Consider the following 19,630-nt stretch of genomic DNA (forward strand, 5'->3'; position numbering starts at 1 on the left):
TCACCCTGTCACAAGCTCTCAGGAGGGCAGAGTCGCCCTGAGGGACAGGTGACAAAGCTGTCACCACGCTGGGCTGCCCGGCATCTCCCAAACGCCCTAGAAGGCACTGAACCGGCCGGCCCAATGTCGGTAGTGGTGGCTGTCAAGCGCGCTGCCGGAGCAGTGGTCGCGAGGTTTCTGACCCCAAGCCGGTCCCGACGTCCCAGCTCAGTCACCGCCTCAGTGTACCTGGCACAGAGGGCTCGGCTTCCGCGGCGGAAACCAGGGATCTTCCACACGTCGAGAGGGCGCGCGGCCGCGCAGAGCCTGTCGGGAGCGCGCCAGGCCCCACGCTCCCGGCTTTGTTGCGCGAGGCTGTACGTCACTTCCGCTGCGACTAGAAGTGGGCCCGCCCCCAGCGCGACCGTAACCCAGGGCAACGGCCCGGCGGTAGCTGTCTGTGTTGCTCTAGCCCGCCGGCCGGGACTAGCTGCTCCGGGGCCTTCCACCCTGCTTGCCCCCATGAAAGTGTAAGCGGCCGCGTCCCCGTCCCCGGGGCAAGGCCCCGGACCCCTCCACGGGCAGCGGAGAGAAGCGCGAAGAAGCAACCCTCAGGCAGGGAAGCCGAAGAGACGTAGTGCGGCCCAGGACTGGACCAGAGCCGCGGTGCGGGGTAGGAGCACAGGGAAGGGGCGGGGCAGTGGGAGGAGCCCGAGGAGGGCGGGGCAATGGGCGGGGCCCGGGGAGGAGCTGGGTGCCGCAAGCCCGGCCCCTGTTGAAGAAGGGCGGGCGTCTAGTGGCACGGTAGGCGCTGCTGAGGAAGGGGTGGGGCTCGGTGAGGAGGCGGGGAACCGGGAGAAGGAGACTCTGTGGGGAGAGGAGGGGCCTGCGGGCGCGGGGCGGAGCAGCAGCCGGCTGGGCGGCGGGGCTTCAGGTCCGCGTGGCGGTGTGCGGGTGGCTGGGGCTCGTGCTTTCCCGGGTGCGGTGGGGGAGCTGAGAAGACCGGCGTTGCTTTACCGTGTTAGTACCGTGGGGTCGAAAAGGTCTGATCTGGAGGGATGGCTGCAAAGACCCCACTCCAAGGGAGGATTCTAGGATTAATCCTGGCAGCTGTGCCTAGGCATATGATAAGCGTAAGGCAGTTAATTTACACGGGAAGGTAATATTTATACTTTTGGACATATGAACAAATTGTGCAAGTTGGGTGGTGCATGTGCATAACTTTGAGGCAGAGGTCCAACTCCTGTGTTCCAGAACTATTTGTCAGTTAGATTGGAGTCCCACTGGTGTTTTTCTGTAGAAAATCTTACCAGAATGGGATGCCCAGGCCTTTTAATCGGTTCATATGCATGAAGCAGAGCACTGTATTAAACTTAATTTCTATCCTGGCTAGCGGTGTTTCTATTCATTTATTTATTCATTCAACACACAGGCTGACAGAGATTGGGCTTTCCCTGGCTGAGATTGTGACGGTAGATTCAAAATTCCTTCAAACTTGTAGCTTCTCAGAAAATGAGGTGTAGAAGAAACTGAGTGTAGAACCAGTAGGAGTCGGGGCAAGGTGACAGGGAATTTTGCGGAATTACAGCTTGCTTTTCATTAAAATACCCTTAGCTTTGGCTTCTCTTTGCTCTTCAACATTCTTCCCACTATGAATAGATCAGGAATGTAAGGAAGCATTGTAATCTATTGACAAAGGCAAAACATGGCATGTTCACTACCACTCTTATTTATTTTGTGCAGTCATCATTAACAACCACAGAACTTTTTTCCTGCAGTGGTCAGGTTTCAAGATCCTTCTCAACACAAAACTACAGGGAGCCCCTGGTAGTTCTGAACCTATTCTTCATCCTTCATATAGACAATAAATATAAAAAAATCAAAAGACATCAATGTGAATAATCACTTTTACAACTCTTGGTAAACTTTCTTTCATTCTTTCTTTATTTCTTTTAAGTTAGGATTACCTAAATTAATGGATCTAGAGTCCTGTAGATGAGATTTAGAAATGTAGGCCAGACAATTGTGAGGTGAATTTGCTGCTGCTTTAATAATTAGTAAATGCCCAAGTGGAAGGGATCCACAGTGCATTGTCCTTCTCACTTTTTCAACATTTTTATCAGTGATTTAGATGAAGAAGATACCAGGAGCCATGCTGGTCAAATTAAAGGAGTTTAAACAGAAAGGAATGTCCAAACTTGAGGATGTCAGAGTTAGATTCTAAATTATCTAAGCAGATTAGCTGATGGTCCAAAACAAACAAGGGGAAATTTTATAAAGATCTGATATATTTGGAGGTCTATGTCTAGCTAGAAAAAAGAAAGAAGAAAGGAGAGAGGGACAGGGAAGGAGAGAAAATGAACAGCATGAATGTAGAGCAAAGACTGGGACTTTAAGCCATTCATGAAAAAAAATCTTGAAGTTATTGACCTCACTCTTAGTGTTAATCAAGATTGGGATATAGGTAGGCATTGTGGCACAGACTCGTAAACCCAGAATTTCAGGAGGCCAAGGCGGGAGTATCACAAGTTCAAGAAGAGCCTCAGCAACTTAGTGAGTCCCTAAGCAACTTGGTGAGACCCTGTCTCAAAACAAAAAAGAAAAAAAAATGGGAGGATTGCTGAGGATGTAAGTGTCCCTGGGTTTAATCCCCAGTATAAAAAAAGATTGGGATATAGCTGTGTGTGTGTGGTGGTCCTAGGAATTGAACCCAATGGTGCTTTACCATTGAGCTATATCCCCAGCCTTTTTTAATCTTATTTTTAAATTTTGAAATAGGATCTAAAGTTTTAGAGACTGACCTTAAAACTTGAGGCCCTACTGCCTTAGCCTCCTGAGGAGCTAGGATTATAGATATATTCCACTGTGGCTAACATATAGCTTTAAAAAATCTAGCTCTCTTTATTTTTTGGTGTGTTTTTAACTGATATTTTTAGTAATATTTGTTTAATTAATAGGTTAGGTTTCAGATCAAAGAGAGTTGTGTTTCAAAATAGGTGCTTCTGGTCAGACCACATTTGAAATATTCCCCTCATTTTCAGGCACTACGTTTAAGAAAGATACCGACACACAATTGTGCATCTTTAAGATGTTGAGGAATTGAAATGTGTGCCTAAAGAAATGATAGCTGACTTCAGCTGTTTTCAGGATCGTTATTTGGGAGTAATACCCAGAACCATGGAGCAAAATTTACAGACTTGCAGATGTCTTGATTTAAGATTATTTTTATCTTGAAATTGCTAGTGGAATGAAAAAAAGATACTTGTAAAGTAATGAACTCTAAATACTTAAAAGTACTTAAGCAGAAATATTAAGCTGAATTATTATTATATTAGTTTTCTGTTGTTGCCGCGTTCTCTGTTAGGATCTCTCAAGGCTGAAGTCAAGTGTCAGCCAGCCTGGACGCTTAACTGGAGGCCCTGCAGAAGAATCCACTTGAGAGACTGTTGACTGAATTCAGTGTCTTGGAGTTGTAGAGCTGAGGTTCCCACTTAATTCCTCATTGTCAACCAGGGACTGCTCTCAGCCCCTACATGCCACCTACATTCATGTAAACCTTGTTTTCCTAATCACTAAATTTGAATCATGGTACCTAGAAAATCTGTGGTGATGGTGTTAGGCACTTGGTAAGTGTGGTCATCCTTCCTTTCCTCAAGCTTACCTTTTTTTTTTTTTTTTTTTTTTTTTTTTTGCGGTGCTGGGGATTGAACCCAGGGCCTTGTGCTTATAAGGCAAGCACTCTACCAACTGAGCTATCTCCCCAGCCCCAAGCTTACCCTTTTCTATTTGGCTTCCTAAGAAATAAGACTCACCTCTGAGTGCAGTGTTGGAAACTGGTCCTGCAGCAGCCCAGCATCTCCGAAGGCACCTCCTGCATTTTGGCGATAACACCACGTTATGAGTATGCACCGCAGGGTAGAACAGGAAACTCCCAGCCCTCATGCTTGTAAGCCAGGATCGAAGCCCGTGACTTCGTTTACACCAGTTAGATCCTTACAATACGTGTGGTGAGAAATGAGTAACAAGAAGTGGTCTTTTGCAGTGGAGTGAAAGAAAATTCTATTCTGATGGATGGTAGAGGCTTAGGGTGGAGGTGGCAGTGTTGGGTTACATTCCAAGTGTCTTTTGAGAGCTGCATCACTGACCTAATTGTACTGAGTAAGGTAGTTGGGCCTTGTAACCAACTTTACGGTTTCATAGTCTGGCTTTGTGACTCATTCTTTCCCTGGAGCTACCTAGTAACTTTTGATAATTTTCTCTTCTTATTAAAGACCGGTGAGGATTCAGTTGTCTACATCTAAGGGCCCCAGTTACTAAAAATGTACACTTCCAGTTTGAGGTCTCAGATTCCCGGATTAACATAACAGTTATATAAGGATAATGTGTTATATTTACATGCACGTCATCTCAGGAATTAGTATTTATTTATTTGGTTGTTTCATGGTGCTAGAGATTGAATGCAGGACATTGTACATGCTAGTTAAGCTCTCTGCCATTAAGCTGCGCCCCTAGCCCCCAGATGTAAATTTTCATCTGTAATCCAAACTGTTTCCGAAGCCTGCAGATTTCCTTTCCTACCTGCAACTGCCTCTGCCTACACTTGCACATCTTAACCTTTACCAGTATGTTGGGTATGCTGCACTCTCATTATGGGGTTCCTTTTTTTATTTTTTAAAATCATATAGTAAAAGCGATGTTCTTGTTGGTGCAGTGGTCTTATGAATTTTAACATGTATAGACACCAATCTGAATACTACCACTATAGTTATTTTCTTTTTTTGGAGAATGCCATAGGAATGGAGCATGCACTCCTGTATACTGTACACCATACAATATAACATTTTGAGATTAGCTTCTTTTTAGCTCAACTTAATATCTTTGTGGTTGACAAATGTTTCACTCATGTAAAGAGTCTGTTCCTTCTTATTGCTGGGTTGTGGTCCACTACATGGGTGTGCTACAGCTGTTTGACTTACTGAGGTACATTTGAGTTGTTTCCAGCTTAGAGTGATTATGGATGGGGCTGTTGGAATACCACATACAGATTTTTGTTATGAGCACACTTCTTTAGTATGGAAATTCAGGAATAGAACTTTCCATACTAGAACTTTGGTGAGTGTATGTCTGCCTTCCCTTATAAGAAGTTGCCAAATTGTTTTCTGGAAGAGCTCTGCCATTTTGCATCCCCCAGTAGTGTTTGAGAATTCCGGTTACTGTAGCTGGTATCATATTTTTTATTCTAGCCATCTTAATGTAATGGTTTGAATTTGTCTGTTCTTAATGACTAACTATATTGACTGTCTATTCATTTACTTATTTATCTTGCTTAATATCTTTTTTGGTGAAGTGTCTGTTCAAGTGTTTTGTCCATTTTTTACTTGGCAAATTAATTTTTAAATTTTAAATTGTGTTTTTCCCTGATATTTGCAGAGTTCTTTACATATTCTTGATGGAAGTTCTTTGTCAAATAAATGATTATCAAATAATTTCTCCAAGTCTGTAGCTTGTCTTTTTTCATTCTCTTAACAGAACCTTCATCAGAGCAAAAGTTCTTAATTTTGATGAAGACCAATATGTTCTTTTTCTTTTACAGATAATGCTTTTGGTGCCATGTTGTAAGCACACTTTGCCTAATCTCAGAGAGTCATGAAGATTTTCTTCTGTGTTTTCTTCTAGAAGCTGTGTAGTTTTCTTATACTAACCTTTATGATCCATTTTGAGTTAGTAGTATTATTTTTGCTTATGAATGGTCAATTATTGCCATGTTAGTTGACAAGGGTATCCTTTCTGTATATAATTGTTTTTTGTGCTTTTGTAAAAAAAACAGGCAGCCATGTTTGTGTTTCTGAACTCCGTCTTCTGGCCCATTGATCTGTGTGTCTGTTCCTTCATCAATGCCATGGTACTGTTTTAATCACTTTTTGGTAACTCTTAGAACTGGGTAAAATGATTGCTCCACTTTTTATTCTTCCTTTTCAAAATATTTCAAAATGTTTTTCTTTAAAAATTTTGATCTGTTTATGAGCCATCATATTTTCCTATAAATTTTAGAGCACAAAATATTAAAAAGTTTTAAGAACAGCATTATAATGTTCTAAGCTCATAGACTTATTGTCCCAGAGTCTAGCACTTCCCTTTCCCAGGGGTTATGAACCCTATTTTAAGAGTAATAAAAGTTCACATTTGAGGTAGTGTTCACAGTACACATAGGTCATTTTCTTTGTCACTACTCATGGCAATAGTACTAGTCACCAAGATCTGACTTTTTTCACTTTGGGGAGATGGAGGAGGAAGTATATCATCTCTGCTTCTCCTTAAAGTTAGGCAGTGCCCTGCATTCTGTTCCAGCTAATGACATGTTGATTGAAGTCATGAGTTCCTTCCTGGAAGAAGCATCTAAGCCTCTGTGCCTTCCCATGTGTGCCATCACATTCCACCATCACCTGGCTATGATTTCCAGTGTGGAGGCTCAAGTTCCAGAGTGAGGACAAGGTAGAGCTGAGTCCGGGACATTACACAGTGGACATATTTTTTTTAACCACTGTAAGAGAATTAGAGTTGCTTGTTATTACAGCACATCCTCAACTACCTTGACTAGTAGTAGGTAGCTGAGGCCAGTGGATGGTAACCATGCCAGAGTAAAGGATGCTCTGGTAAGGCTGCCAGTGCCACCTTTTTCAAAAAGGACCTGTCTGTTCAAGTCCTATCTAGGGCAAACAAAGAAATAAAAAAAGAAAATAAGCAAACAAACATCAAGTTAGAGGCTAGGGTTGTGGCTTAGTGGTAGTGCGCTTGCCTAGGACGCATGAGTTCCTGGGCTCGATCCTCAGCATCACATAAAAATAAAAGTATTGTGTTCACCTACAATTAAAAAATATGTATATTAAAAAACTAATTGTTTAAAAAACCTTAAAGTTATTTTATAGATCCATTTCTAACTTTGGTGTCATTGAAGTGTTAAAGTAACCATATCATTACCTTCATCAAAACAATACAAAGAAAATGAGAAAAGCGGGCTGGGGAGATAGCTCAGTCGGTAGGGCAAGCACAAGGCCCTGGGTTCGATCCCCAGCACCGCAAAAACAAAAACAAAAACAAAAAACAGAGAAAAGCAAAGGCCCTCTCTGTACTACATGCCATACTCCCTTCATGCTTGTTTCTCCTCAGCTACTAGCCTCTCTGGAACTTCTTGTGTTCTTGGTTGGGTGGTTTACTTTCTGCAATAGTTTTTCTTTGGTTAGCATCACTTATATGTAAATAGTAGATATGTTCACTATTTTAAGTTTATATTGATTTTTTTCTCCCTCCTCCAGTTTTAAATTTTATATGACATGGGAGAAGATGTGTCCTGTTGCTGTACTCAGTTTGATGTTGATGTGCCTCTACTGTTGACTGGTAGCTGATGGAGGTCTTTGCTAATTTGAGAAGCAAGACACTTTGTACCCTGTTACAGATTGACTGTAGTGTTAAAACTGCAGCTTTATCATCTTTGCTAGATGTATAAGAACGAGGTGCCTCTTTCTTACACATGAAAGACTGTGTATGAATGGAGTCTGTGTACCTCTCAGTTCATTTACAAACTACATGATCTTAATATAATGTCAGAGATCCAGATGGTAGTGTCTCTTCTTTGTATTTCCAACTCTTTCCTTGGCAGTTCAGTGTATTCATTGAGAGGCTCCTGTGAACTCTGACTTAAGAATAATTGGACAATTATTCATGGAGTTAACTCCCCTTCATAAACACTGTTATCTGATTAGCTGTACACGTGTTCTTTTCCAGTAATTCTTTGTTCAAGGTCTTTACTCCAACTTAAAATTCTACAAACCATGTTATCTATCCTTTGACACATTTATTTCAGTTTGCTTAAGGTCAAAATTCGTTGTACCTTGGCTTCTACCATTATTCTATGTTTCATTTCTTGAAACCACTCTGATAACAATGGCTTAACTTTTTTTTTTTTAGTATGGAAAATCTCACACATAAGAATAGATGGTACAGTTGATCTCCATATCCTCATACTCATCTATGTAAAGAGAATTCATGACACTTTTGCTTCATCATTCCCTCTCAGAGCACAACCTCCTGCCCCACCTGGCAGGATTATTTTCCAGTAGATCATAATAGGGCTTATATTAAGAAGCTATTTTACAGTTCTCTGTCTGCTCATTTCCTTTCTGTTTCTGGGTTTAAATGCTTCTAGAAGACTATTTTCTGGATCATGGTGAATTTCCACAGGCTATTTTTCTTAGACTGTCATTCACCTTCTCTGTTTCATTTCCATATATCTTAAGTTCTTTGATCAGTTTTTCTTTGGACATGGACTTTGGGGGCTTGGAGCTCAGTCAGCACTCTATCTGTACCTTAGGTTCTAGTCCCTTGTAGCTTGTGTGATGGAGTTTAATACCTTCTGGCCTATGCCTGCCTTTCTACTTTGTGCTCCAGATCCAGTCTTAGAGTCTGCAGATGCATTTCCCAGGGCACCATTTTTACTGTGGTATTTGAGTTTTCTTGATATGAAAGAAAACATCTGATGAACTCTTTTTGGGGGGATAGAGGAGATTGAACGTAGGGGCACTTGACCACTGAGCCACAACCCCAGCCCTATTTTGTATTTTATTTAGAAACAGGGTCTCACTGAGTTGCTTAGCACCTTGCTTTTGATGAGGTTGCCTCTGAACTTGTGAGCTTCCTGCCTCAACCTTCTGAGCCGTTATTTGATGGACTTTGATGTGTGCTTTTTATTGGTCATTCTCAAACTGAATCCGGTTGTAAAACTCAGTGGAAGCCAAGAAGTAGAATGGCATGAGCTCTTGATTTACTTGAAATCTGTTAATCAGATACAATTTTACTATCAGAAAATATTATATCAATATATATTTCTGCATTCCAACATAAAAATAAAACCACATACAATTTGTAAGAAATTGCAGATCCATTCTTTTAGTCCATCTACGCTTTTTGTATATTTCTATTTGTTATCTGGTAACATGTGATAGTAGACAAGAACTGGTAATAAAACTTGAAGATACATTTATAGGAGGAAAACTTAAAATTAAGACTTATACCCACAAAAATTTTTTTTTAATTAGGAAAAGACCACTGATATTGTCTAATAGTATTGGAACATTTCAATCATCTGAACTAGCATTCAGTGATCTGGTGTGCAGAAATCTGACCTTTTGACAAACACTACTGTGTTTTCTGATGTTAAAAAAGTCAACATAGGTCCTTATGATTCTCCATTAAATGAGTAAAGTGCTTATAAAAACGTAGTGTTTATAACAAATACATAAAGTGCTCATAACCATTCCTGATACATAGTAAGAGTTATGAGTGGTCTTATTAAATTTTTATGCTACTATGTAATAGAATGTGACCAATTTCTGCTGCAGAAAAGGGGCTTACCTGATATTGACTCTATTGGCTTCAGCTGTTCTTTCTCTGTATGGAGTGTCCCACATTTTTCTCATGACATGTGAAATAGTTAAAGGAGCTGGAGATGGACCAGGATGAGAGAAGAGCAGGTGCATGTGACGGTTTAATGAGGGGGCTGTGATGCCCAGACAGTGGGTGGTCTCTGGATTGAGGACTCCTAACCCTTCTGTGCTGACTGGCCACTTTGTGACTCTGGTGCAGGCATTTTCAGAGGCATCAGAACAAGGACCACTGGGTGGGGAGGATGTTGATGGGGCCTGGGAACCAGTGTTGGTTCAGGTTAAGGAAGAACTTTCTACCCAGACAGCCATTCTCCAACTTAACTGATTTTGTTTTTGTTTTTGTCTTTTCAGTACTGGGGATCAAACATAGGAGCATTTTAATCTCTGAGCTGTTTCCACAGCCCTTTTTATTTCATTTTGAGATGGTCTGACTCAAACTTATAATCCTCCTGCCTCAGCCTCCTGAGTAGCTGAGATTACAGGTGTGTGCCCCCTTGCCTGGCTAACTTCATTGTCTTTAGAATCACCTAGGGTATTTTTTAAAATCCCAACTTCTGGAGAGGGAGTCTGGGGGAAGGAAAGATAATGGAATGAGACAAACATCATTACCCTATGTACATGTATGATTATGCAAACGGTGTGACTCTACATTGTGTTCAACCAGAAAAATGAAAAGTTTTACCCCATTGTGGACAATGAATTTTAAAAAAACCCCAACATCTAGCCAGATGTGGTGGCATGCGTCTGTAATCCCAGCTACTCGAGAGTATAAGGCAGGAGGATCACTTGAACCAGGAGTTGGAGGCTATCCTGGGCAACATAGGGGGGAGATTCTGTCTCAAAAAAACAAAAACAAAACCAAAAAAACCAGTATCTGTACTGGGCCAAGACCAATTACAAACAGACTGACTAAGCTCCCCATGATTCCACTGTGCACCAAGCTGAGTGCAGTTTTATTCTGGCTACTTGGGAGGCTGAAGCAGGGGGATTGCAAGTTCCAGGCCAGCCTTGGCAATTTAGCAAGACCATGTCTCAAAATAAAGACTTGGGATGTCTTTATAAAGCACCCCTGGGTTAAGTCCCCACTACCAAAACAAAACAAAATAAAACAAAATGAAAAACAAATACCTGCCAGTTTGAGAATGAATTAGAGAAATTTGTCATTGGAACAGGCCTAAGTAGTGAGCACCTTGTCAATGAAGATAATCCAAGCACAGAACATTCTTATTGATCTGAACATCCTAACTATACTTAATCTCTCCTAAACAGCACGTGTGTCTTTTCAATATTAACCTCAAGTTTAAATTTATTTTATTATTTAATAAGTGACTTTGCTTTTGAGACTTATCACTGGGGACTTATACCTTGTTTTCAACCATTGAGAGGATGTTTTCTTTCAAACTGTGTACTTGTGAAGTCTATGAGGGTTTCCTAATATGCATGCTTTTGTAATTTGGAAGAGAACAAGGTCTGAGTGTACTTGTAGAAGCTTCTTGGGACTGGCAGTGTCTGAAGTGAAACTTTATAAAATGTGAATGGATCGGGCTGGTTAGCCTAATCTGTCTTGTTTAATCATGCTTCTTTTTATAAACATATACATTTAGTTTTTAGCCACTTAGATATTTTTTCCTTTTATATTACATTCGTTTCCTTTTATATCATATTGGAAATGAGTAGAATGTCTAAAGATACTTGCCCTTCCATAGGTAAAAGGAACTTTATTACCATCAAAATGCCACTTTAAGCCTATGTGAAAAAGTCAAATGGTATTTAAACAGATTTGTTATAGTAAGTACCGATCTCTGACTCAACAGAAAATGAAAAAAGTGTGTTTTGGGAGGAATCACATTGGGTATGAGAAAGCAAGGTGTGAATCCCCAGGACCACTGGTCTCCTCAAAAGCACACTTCCCTGGGAAGAGGCTTGGTGACCCTTGCATAGACTTTTGAGTTAATTGTCACAGCTCACAAGTCCCAAGAGGGCCCCAACCGAGGGAGCGTATTGTGACCATTCCCTTTCTATAGATGGACAGACAGATCTAGAAAAGTAACTTGTTCATGATCACAGCTAGTAAACAGGATTGGAACTGTTAGGCTATGTGACACCAGATTCTGCTCCAGTAAGCATCACAACTTTTCCTGAGCCTTTGATTAGATTATAAATGCCAAGTCTCATTCCAACCTGGAGAGTATCCACTAAGGATAGTATCATCGCTGTCATTGTCATCACCATCATGTACTGTTAGGGTTACCATAACAGACTAGATAACTTAAACGACAGGAATTTATTATCACTGTTAGGAGGCCTGAAGACCAAAACCAAGGTTTTGGCAGAGTTGGTGCCTTTGGAGGCTGTGAGGATCTATTTTATGTCCGTCTCCTTGCAGTGTCTTTCCCTGTGGTTTCCCTCTCTGTATATGTGTGTCCACATGCTCCTCCCTCCCTCCTGCCTTCCTCCTCACCATCTGCTTCATTCTTACGGGTATTTTCACTGGTTATGAGTTTCATGTGACTCTTTACTTTCTTTTGGCATTTTAATGAAGTCATTCCACTCTGGCCTCTGTTGTTTCTGAGAAGTCAGAAATCATGTATTATTATTTCCTGTATGTGATGTGACATTTTTCTCTGACTACTTTTGAGATTTCCCTCTTTGGTTTCCAGAAGTTTTTTTGTTATTTGTTTTTTGTTGTTGTTTGTTTTTTTGTTTTGTTTTTTGTAGTTGTGGATGGACAGCATGCCTTTATGTGTTTATTTTTATGTGCTGTTGAGAATCAAACCCAGTGCCTCACTCATGCTAGGTAAGCGCTGTGTCACTGAACTACAGCCCCAGCCCTGGTTTTCAAAAGTTTGACTCTCGTGTGGCTAGGTATGATTTTCTTTGTATTTATTCTTCTTAGATCCATGGAACTTCTTACGTCTGTAATAATTTTTAACATATTTAGAAAAATTTCAGCCAAAAGTTATGTTTTCAGAAAGTATTTTTGCCCTATTCTCTTTCTCCTCTCCTGTGGGGACTCCACATAAATATCTGTATTTAAATTTTTTAGTCTTGTCCTTCAGGTCCCTGAGGCTCTTTTTTTTTTTTTTTTTAAATCCAGGGGCACTTTACCACTGAGCTACATCCCCAACTCATTTTACCTTTTATTTTGAAACAGGGTCTCACTAAGTTACCCAGGCTGGCCCTGAACTTTGGATCCTCCTGCTTGGAATTACAAGCATATACCACTGCACCTGGTTCTGTTTATTTTATAAATTCTTTCTTTCTTTTTGTATTTTTCACTTTAGGTAATTTCTATTGAAATACCATTAAGTTTATGATTGTCATTAATAATTTGCTATTAATTTTTCTTTGAATTTTACATTTTTCAGTTTTAGTGTTTTTTTTTTCTTTTTTTTTTTTTTTTTTGGTACTGGGGATTGAACCCAGGGGTGCTTTCCTTTACCAATGATCTACATCCCCTGCCTTTTTCATTTTTCTGAATTTTGAGACAGGGTCTTACTAAGTTGCTGAGAGTCTTGCTCAGTTGTTGAGGCTGACCTCAAATTTGTGATAGTCCTGCAGTGGTCTCCCAAATTGCTGGGGTTATAGGTATGAGCAACTGCACCTGGCTTAGTGTTTTTATTTTTAATAAGTGGTTTCCATTTCTCTACTAGATTTCCAACTTGAGTATATTTTCATTTATGTCCTTGAAAACAGTCACAATAACTGTTTTAAAAGCCTGTCTGCTAGCTGGAGGTGCAGCTCAGTGAAAAAGCACATGGATAGCATGTGCCAGACCCTGTCTTCAATCCCAGCAAGCCCTGTGCACCCAGGTACCACTCAATCCTGTCTGCTAATTTCAACAACTGGGTCATCTCAGGGTAAATTACATTTTGTTTCTTTGTGTGTCTTATAGTTTTGGACCAAATCCTGGGCATACACTGTAGCAACTCTGGATTCCATTATATTTCTCTGAAATATTGATTTTTAAAAAGCTGGCAGTTATTTTGGCTGAACTTAAACTGTATACTCCATTTCTGTTATAGGAGGTAGCAGCAGTAATTTCTGTTCATTTCTTATCTGGGCTTCTTGGAATCTGACCTGTGCATGTGTGGTTCAGGGCTCAGCTAGAGCTTTGAGCAGAATTTCTGCACAGAATTTAAGGATACCCTAATCTAGAAGGGAAGGTTCTCTCCCTTCTAGAATTTCCCCTACTTCCCTTTCCATCTGCTGTAGTTCTCCTGAACTGTGCCCTGTCCCTTGGTTCTTCAAACCAATGCCAGTCTTCAGACAAAAACCTGTAGAAAACATGAAACTAACTCAGCCCATTTCTTTTTTCCAAGTCTAGACCCCTTCCATTGTCCTCCTGCTTTTGAATGTTCTCTAGTGTCTTTGGGAAATAATTTTCTGTATTTTGTTTATTGTTTTAGTTGTTATGTTCTGGAAGGTTGGTCCAGTAGATGCTTCCTCCTTTACCAGAAGCCACAGCTGGCTTGATGTCTTTCCAGTTCTTTATTCTGCCTTCTGCATTTCAACCTTACTCAGGCTGATTCCTCTAATAGTCTATAAATGGTCCCTTATGTCCTGAAATGACATAAGCAACTCCTAGGGCTATAAATTTTTTATTTTGTGACTAGCAGGACAAAGAGAATATCTTTGTCCTGTCACTCTGCAAAAAAGTTCTGTAATTCATTTTGTTGGATTTTGTGTGTGTGTGTGTGTGTGTGTGTTGCTGGGAATTGAACCCAAGGCCTTGTGTGTGCTAGGGAAGTGCTGTACCACTGAGCTGCACCCCAGCCCTGTAATATATTTTGATTGAACTAACTTAGATCACAAGTCTACTTGTGAACCATTTATTTTTACTGAAGCAAAAGTCACAGAACATAAAATATGCCATTTTAACCATTTTAAAATGTGTCATTTTCTGGGTGTGGTGGCACACACCTGTAATTCCAGTGATTTGGGAGGCTGAGGCAGGAGGATTGCAAGTTCTAAGCCTGCCTCAGCAATTTAGTGAGGCCCTAGGCAAATTAGCAAGACCCTGTCTCAAAATTAAAAATAAAAGGGCTTGGGATGGCTCAGTGGCAAAGTGCCCCTGGGCTTGATTCCCAGTACCCCCCCAACTCCCCCCACCCCCGAAAAAAGAAAAAATTTAAAAAGGTGTCATTTAGTGGTGGTTTTTAGTAACTCACAGTCTTGTGCAGCCCTAGGACATTTTTATCACTTCAGAAAGAAGCCCCATGCCTCCCAATTCCTCCCCTTCCCTCCCCTAGCAACCTTCATCTGTCTCTCTGAATTTATCTAATCCTGGATAATTTATATCATTGGACTCATGCAACATGTGACCTTCTTTCACTCAGCATGATGTTTTCGAGGTTCATCCATATTTTAGCACATGGCACGTGTTAGCACTTCGGTGCTAGGGATTGAACCCAGGGCCTTGCACATGCGAGTAAGCACTTTACCATTGAGCTATTGTCAGGTTACAAAATAATCTCATTTCTCTTAATAGGGGGTTGTCAAACTCTTTTCTGAACATTTTCAAAAACAATTTTTCATCCTTACTAGCAATGCATGGAGGTTCTGATTTCTCCATGTCCTTTCTAACATTTGTTTTGCCTCCCTCCCTCCTTCCCTCCCTTCCTTCCTTCCTCCATAGAACTGATTTGGGGTAGTAGAGTGGGGACATATGGTAGGAGTTTGGGAAGGGGAATGAACTTACTGACTTAGCCTAGAACACCTGCTTTGCTAGCTTCCTCAGAGGCTTAGGGATACCCAAGCCAGGGCTGAGAGTGTGGGAAGGGAGGTGGGGTAGAGAATCACACGTCACGCTGTTCTCTCAGGGCCGGCCCACGATCAGGATGCTGGAACCTATGTATCTCAACATACTCTGCCCCATCGCCAGAGCCAGAGCCAGTGCTAAGGTTTTCCTGTCCTCTCTTCTTCACTCCTAACTTTGGCTTTAATTAAATTCATTAGTCTTTAATTAAAATTAGTTTTATCTTTCATAACGTCAATAGTTGGCAATGGATGATTTTGTAATATTTGTCCTTTATCTCTTCCTGAATACCTATATCTCACCTTGAGTTATTAAATTGCTTTAAAAATGAATATTAAAAACTAATTTCAATCTGCATTTTCAAATTTCAGGAAGATGTTAAAAACTATAACTAACCATCCCGGTAATGGATCTCTGTCAGGAAAGTGAGACTCATTTAGAAAATAATGAAAATAATGAAATTCAAAGCACAGAAGAAACTGAACTAACCTTTATTTGTCCAGATGGAAAGAGTGAAAAGAATCATGTGTGTTCTCTTCTCAACATCAGTGATATTACGCTTGAAGACGACGAAAGAGCCACCGAGTTGGTTATGGGCACTGGCTGGGAAGAAGCCGTGAGTGTTGTCTTGGGTTGGGTCTCTTTCATGTCAGAGTTCATGCAGGTCTTTTTGTAAAGTGGTTACTATTCCCAGAGCATGTGCAGTGGATGAACTCTGGAACCTTGGAACAGAGGCAGAATCACTCATGACAATAGCTGTACTATTTTGGTGTCTGTGGCCACTCAGTACTCAGTGCTCCTGGTACATTTGTTCATTCGCCCTCTCCGTAACCATGTCCCAGAAGTCACCAGCCAGTTAGTGGGCAAGGCAGGCTTGCTGCTCACTACTGCACTAAGCTCCCCACGAGACCTAGGGTGCCTAGGTTCTGTGGTTCTACACAGAACCCTGTGTGTTTGTTCTTCACGTGTTCTTAGAATCAAGAGTGGAATCCTAGAGTTAAAACCATAAGGAGACTTGGTCAAATCCAAGGTTAAATGTGAGGTAGCCAGGTTTAGTAATTGGAAATACAGGATGCCCAGTAAATTTGAAATTCAGATAAACAGCACCTGATTTATTTAGTATTAAGTATATTGCAAATATGGCTGTATTTTTTACCTGGCAAACCCATTCCCCCCCGCTTTTTTTTTGGTACTTGGAATTGAACCCAGGGGCACTTTACCACTGAGCTACATCCTCAGCCTTTTTAAGACAGGGTCTCACTACATTGCTTAGGATCTTGTTCAGTAGTCCGGGCTGGCCTTGAACTTGGAATCCTCCTGCCTTAGCCTCCTGAGTCGCTGGCATCACAATGGCAACCCTATTTTAACGATGATCTCTCTAGCTAGGTTAACCAGATGACTAGAGGTTTGGGCACAGATGGGCTTGCAGAGCTCTGGTCACCCAGGACCTGTTTGTCACTGTCCCTGCAGCCTGCCCAGGCAACAGTGTTTCTCCACCTGTGGGAACACATTGACAATGTAAGAAATGCTTGGAGGTGGAATAAGAATGAAGAGTTTATTAGTGGTAGTGCTGATTTATTTTCTGATATGGGAATTGAACCAAGGGGTGCTTTATCAGAGTACATCCCTGGTCCTTTTTATTTTCATTTTGAGATAGGGTCTTGCTAAGTTGCCAAAGTCAGCCTCAAACCTGGATCCTACTAGTACTGAATTTAATGTACACCTGAAAAGAAGTAGTTTGCTCATCAAAGTGACCATTTATAAATATTATTGCCTACTGTTTTAGTATTAAAAGGTACTATTGGTAGCATTTAGAATTAACATATACTATTATAAATACTATTGCTCAGTGTGAGGCTAAAAAAGGCATTAAAAGATTTTTTTTTTTTTAAGGTGAGTCAATTTTAAGATAAAATTGGGCTGGGCGTGGTGACACATACCTGTAATTGCAGTGAGTCAGGAGGCTGCGGCAGGAGGATTGCAAGTTCAAGGCCAACCTTGGCAATATAGTGAAGTCCTATGCAACTTGACAGTCTCAAAAAAACACATAAAAATGACTGGGAATGTAGCTCAATGGTAAATTGGTTCAAATAAGACTGCCCAAGTGGGGATGCGGCCAAAATTGGGGCAACCTGAGTTTGGGTAACTTGACTTGAGAGTAACATGCTGCCTTTTTCGCAGGTCCGAGGCTGGGGAAAGATTTCTCCAACTGCCTGCATGTGGCCAAGGAAGAAACTAAAAAAGGCGAGGGTAGGAGAAAGTGCCAACAGCAATTGCTTATTCTGTCTCAGCCTCGCCCAAGGGAGCCTGGAAGCCAGCCTTCCCACAGAGACCGGGAAATTGGAAGCAGGGGCTGTGGCTGAGGGGGGCCTTGAGAAGAATAGGAGCAGCACCCTCCAGACTCAGGGGCCCTACCAAGGTCCCAACACCGCTTCCAGGGAGGTTAACAAAATGTGCTTTCCCCACTACATTCATGGAGAAAAAAAAAGTCTGCAAATCAAGGAGTTTTTATGGTGCGTGGAAGACTGGGCCCCCGAGATTAACGGTGGCAAGGCCGCTGGGAGTCTGAGTGGAGGTGCCAACAGAGGGCTTTCCATCTCTGACTCCTTGACTTCCAAGGCCCTCCTAGTCCTGCCTCCCCTAAAACCTTCACCTTCAAGCAGCTTGGATGTTCTGGGTACGAAGAATAAGAGTGTGACCTGGCAGATGGAAGACAAGATGCCGAGTGTGGAGAAGGATGAGTGTGTGGCTTGTGCACATGCATTGGAAACAGTGGACGGGAAAGGCAAGAAGAGACCCCTTGAGCTGGCCAAGCTGAAGGTCCACACCACACCAGCTTTCCCTGCGGTCCGGACGGCCCCGCTGGCTGATATCGAGCAGTGCTATCTGCGTTGGCCCTTCCTACCCAAGAAAAGCCTGCTATACCCTTCCAGGCTCAGCCCTGTTCACTACCTTGCCACCTTGCAGCTTTTGCAGAAACAGGAAGTGCAAAGGCACAAAGCCAAATTCAGAGCCAAGGAGCTGAGACCACCCAGAAACACTCGGAAGTACGATCTCACAGAGGCCACACAGGAAAACAGACCCCGAATGTTGGAGACCAAAATGTTCTCAAGACCTCTCTTGCCGTCCCTCACAGTGAGCAGAGTTGTTATCCCCATTTCCACTCACAGATTCCTCTGACTTGTCACAATAGAAGTCCCTGAAAATAATCACTGCTTGAAATTCATTTGTCCTTTCTCCCCATTTCCTCCTCTCCTCCTCCTTCATTTTCTTTTCCCTCTTCTGTCTCCATTCACCCTATTTATTTATTTTTAAACTAGAACTAGAGGAGATTGAACCTCTTTGGATGGGTTTGGACTTAGCAGAAGTAGGTAACATGCTGCTAAGCCATGTATAAAATGAAATTTGGCAGTGCTAGTCCTCACCTTTGCCTGCCTTCCTCCCTGCCCAGTGGAAGCCACAGGGAAGGTAGACAATCCAAAGGGCCTCCCTCTGTGTCATCCCCATGCCAGCCCAAGAGCCATCTGGCAGGGACTACCCCAGTGCCTTAAGCTAAGTACACTGGGTTGACTCAGACTAAATGCTTTCTGATCTTTTGAACCAGGCAGTATATGTCTACTGCCTCATTTTCTTTTGAAATAAAGATCTGAAGCACTGCTTTCATAGGAAATTCTAGCCTGTGTCCATGTGACAATCCTGGTGTCTATCCTTGCATCATGTCCAGGGACATATGCTGTCCATTGTCTCCTGTATGTCCAGGGGTCACATCCTGATATTACAGCCTCAAGCTAATTTGTGTCTCTAGAAGTTTTGGCCAGAGTTTTACAAAATCCAGTCTGAGGAGCAGGTTAAGAATAATTACCTATTTGGAAAAAAAAAAAAGTCACTGTGATTATCATACCCAACCTACTTCCTCCAGCCATACCTTGCATCTGGATACTTGGGAACCCTCAACCCTAGACATGTAGGGAATAAGTTCATATTTTTCCCCCTCTGTCCTTCCTCTTATTTTACTTTATTTTACCCCAGTACATATTTCTTAAAGTTTATAAATTAAACATTGTAAATGAGTCATATTTTTAGTGACAAGTGGTGTTATGTAGATAAATGCTCTAACAAACCATTTTTTATGTGAATAACCATGAAGCTCCTTTGGAATTACATAGCTTGACTTGCTTAAGGCAGGTTGTACCTGGATTCTGGACTTTCCATCTCCTAAAGGATGGAATAAACAGAGTATGATTGTATTTGTCAACATTTGCTTTCCACGACTGGTCTCTGTAATGTGTTGGCTGTTAGCCTGATGTGCTGTTTTGTTGTGTTGGCTTTTAAGAAACAGCAGGAACATTGGAATGACTGTAGCACAGCCATCATTAAAAGGTCACTTGTACTTTCTCATAGGCTGTGTTGTGTCCTCCTGAGGAGGCCTATTCCCCATGTTTCTGGACAGTGG

General features: G+C 41.7%; 1 protein-coding gene across 3 annotated transcripts in view; it reads left to right on the forward strand.

Annotated features, from left to right (window-relative positions):
- Positions 1-19,630, forward strand: part of C16H16orf46 (chromosome 16 C16orf46 homolog) — a 24,731-nt gene continuing 5,101 nt past the window's right edge. The window contains exons 1-3 of one of the 3 annotated variants that reach the window (XM_047527755.1): positions 1-652; positions 15,549-15,793; positions 17,359-18,312. In XM_047527755.1, the coding sequence (XP_047383711.1) occupies positions 15,584-15,793; positions 17,359-18,312 (1,164 nt within the window). In that variant the 5' untranslated portion in view covers positions 1-652; positions 15,549-15,583. Of the gene's footprint in view, positions 653-15,548; positions 15,794-17,358; positions 19,126-19,630 lie in introns of those variants that run through there. The other 2 variants (XM_047527754.1, XM_047527756.1) reach the window with 2 other exon arrangements.

The sequence above is a fragment of the Sciurus carolinensis genome, chromosome 16 (assembly GCF_902686445.1).
Source record: "Sciurus carolinensis chromosome 16, mSciCar1.2, whole genome shotgun sequence".
Taxonomy (NCBI): Eukaryota; Metazoa; Chordata; class Mammalia; order Rodentia; family Sciuridae; genus Sciurus; species Sciurus carolinensis.